The 347-nt window shown below is 61.4% G+C and overlaps 1 protein-coding gene across 1 annotated transcript in view; it reads left to right on the forward strand.

Annotated features, from left to right (window-relative positions):
- Nucleotides 1-347, forward strand: part of RECQL4 (RecQ protein-like 4) — a gene marked incomplete at both ends in the record, with an annotated part of 14,336 nt that overhangs the window by 9,045 nt on the left and 4,944 nt on the right. The window contains 2 exon segments of the mRNA XM_009885384.1: nt 271-338; nt 341-347. The exon segment at nt 341-347 is cut by the window's right edge and continues 203 nt beyond it. Of these exon segments, the coding sequence (XP_009883686.1) occupies nt 271-338; nt 341-347 (75 nt within the window).

Here is a 347-nt window from a genome sequence, read left to right on the forward strand (position 1 = left end):
CTCCCCTCTTCGTTTGCTGAGCCGGGGCGAGCTCGCGCCGTCCCGCTTCCAAACCAGCCGGGGCTTGACGACTTTTGGCACCTAACGAGGAACGCCGCACCTCTTACGCTGAGGAGCAGCAGCCCTTCTCCTGCCCTCAGCACCCCTTACCCAGGGCCGATTTCTGCCCAGGTGGGGTTTGCCGCTCACTTCCATCCCTGATTTAATTACCAGCTACGCTTTTGATGATGAAAACCGCTAATTAAGCCCTCTCTCCGTGCTCGCTTTCAGCAAAGAAGTGCGTCCGCCGGCCGTTGAAGTGGATCGCCGCCGCCTAACACGGCGGGCTATCCGCCGCCGTACCCCCG

Source organism: Charadrius vociferus, unplaced genomic scaffold (assembly GCF_000708025.1).
Source record: "Charadrius vociferus isolate BGI_N301 unplaced genomic scaffold, ASM70802v2 scaffold2415, whole genome shotgun sequence".
In the NCBI taxonomy this organism is placed as follows: domain Eukaryota; kingdom Metazoa; phylum Chordata; class Aves; order Charadriiformes; family Charadriidae; genus Charadrius; species Charadrius vociferus.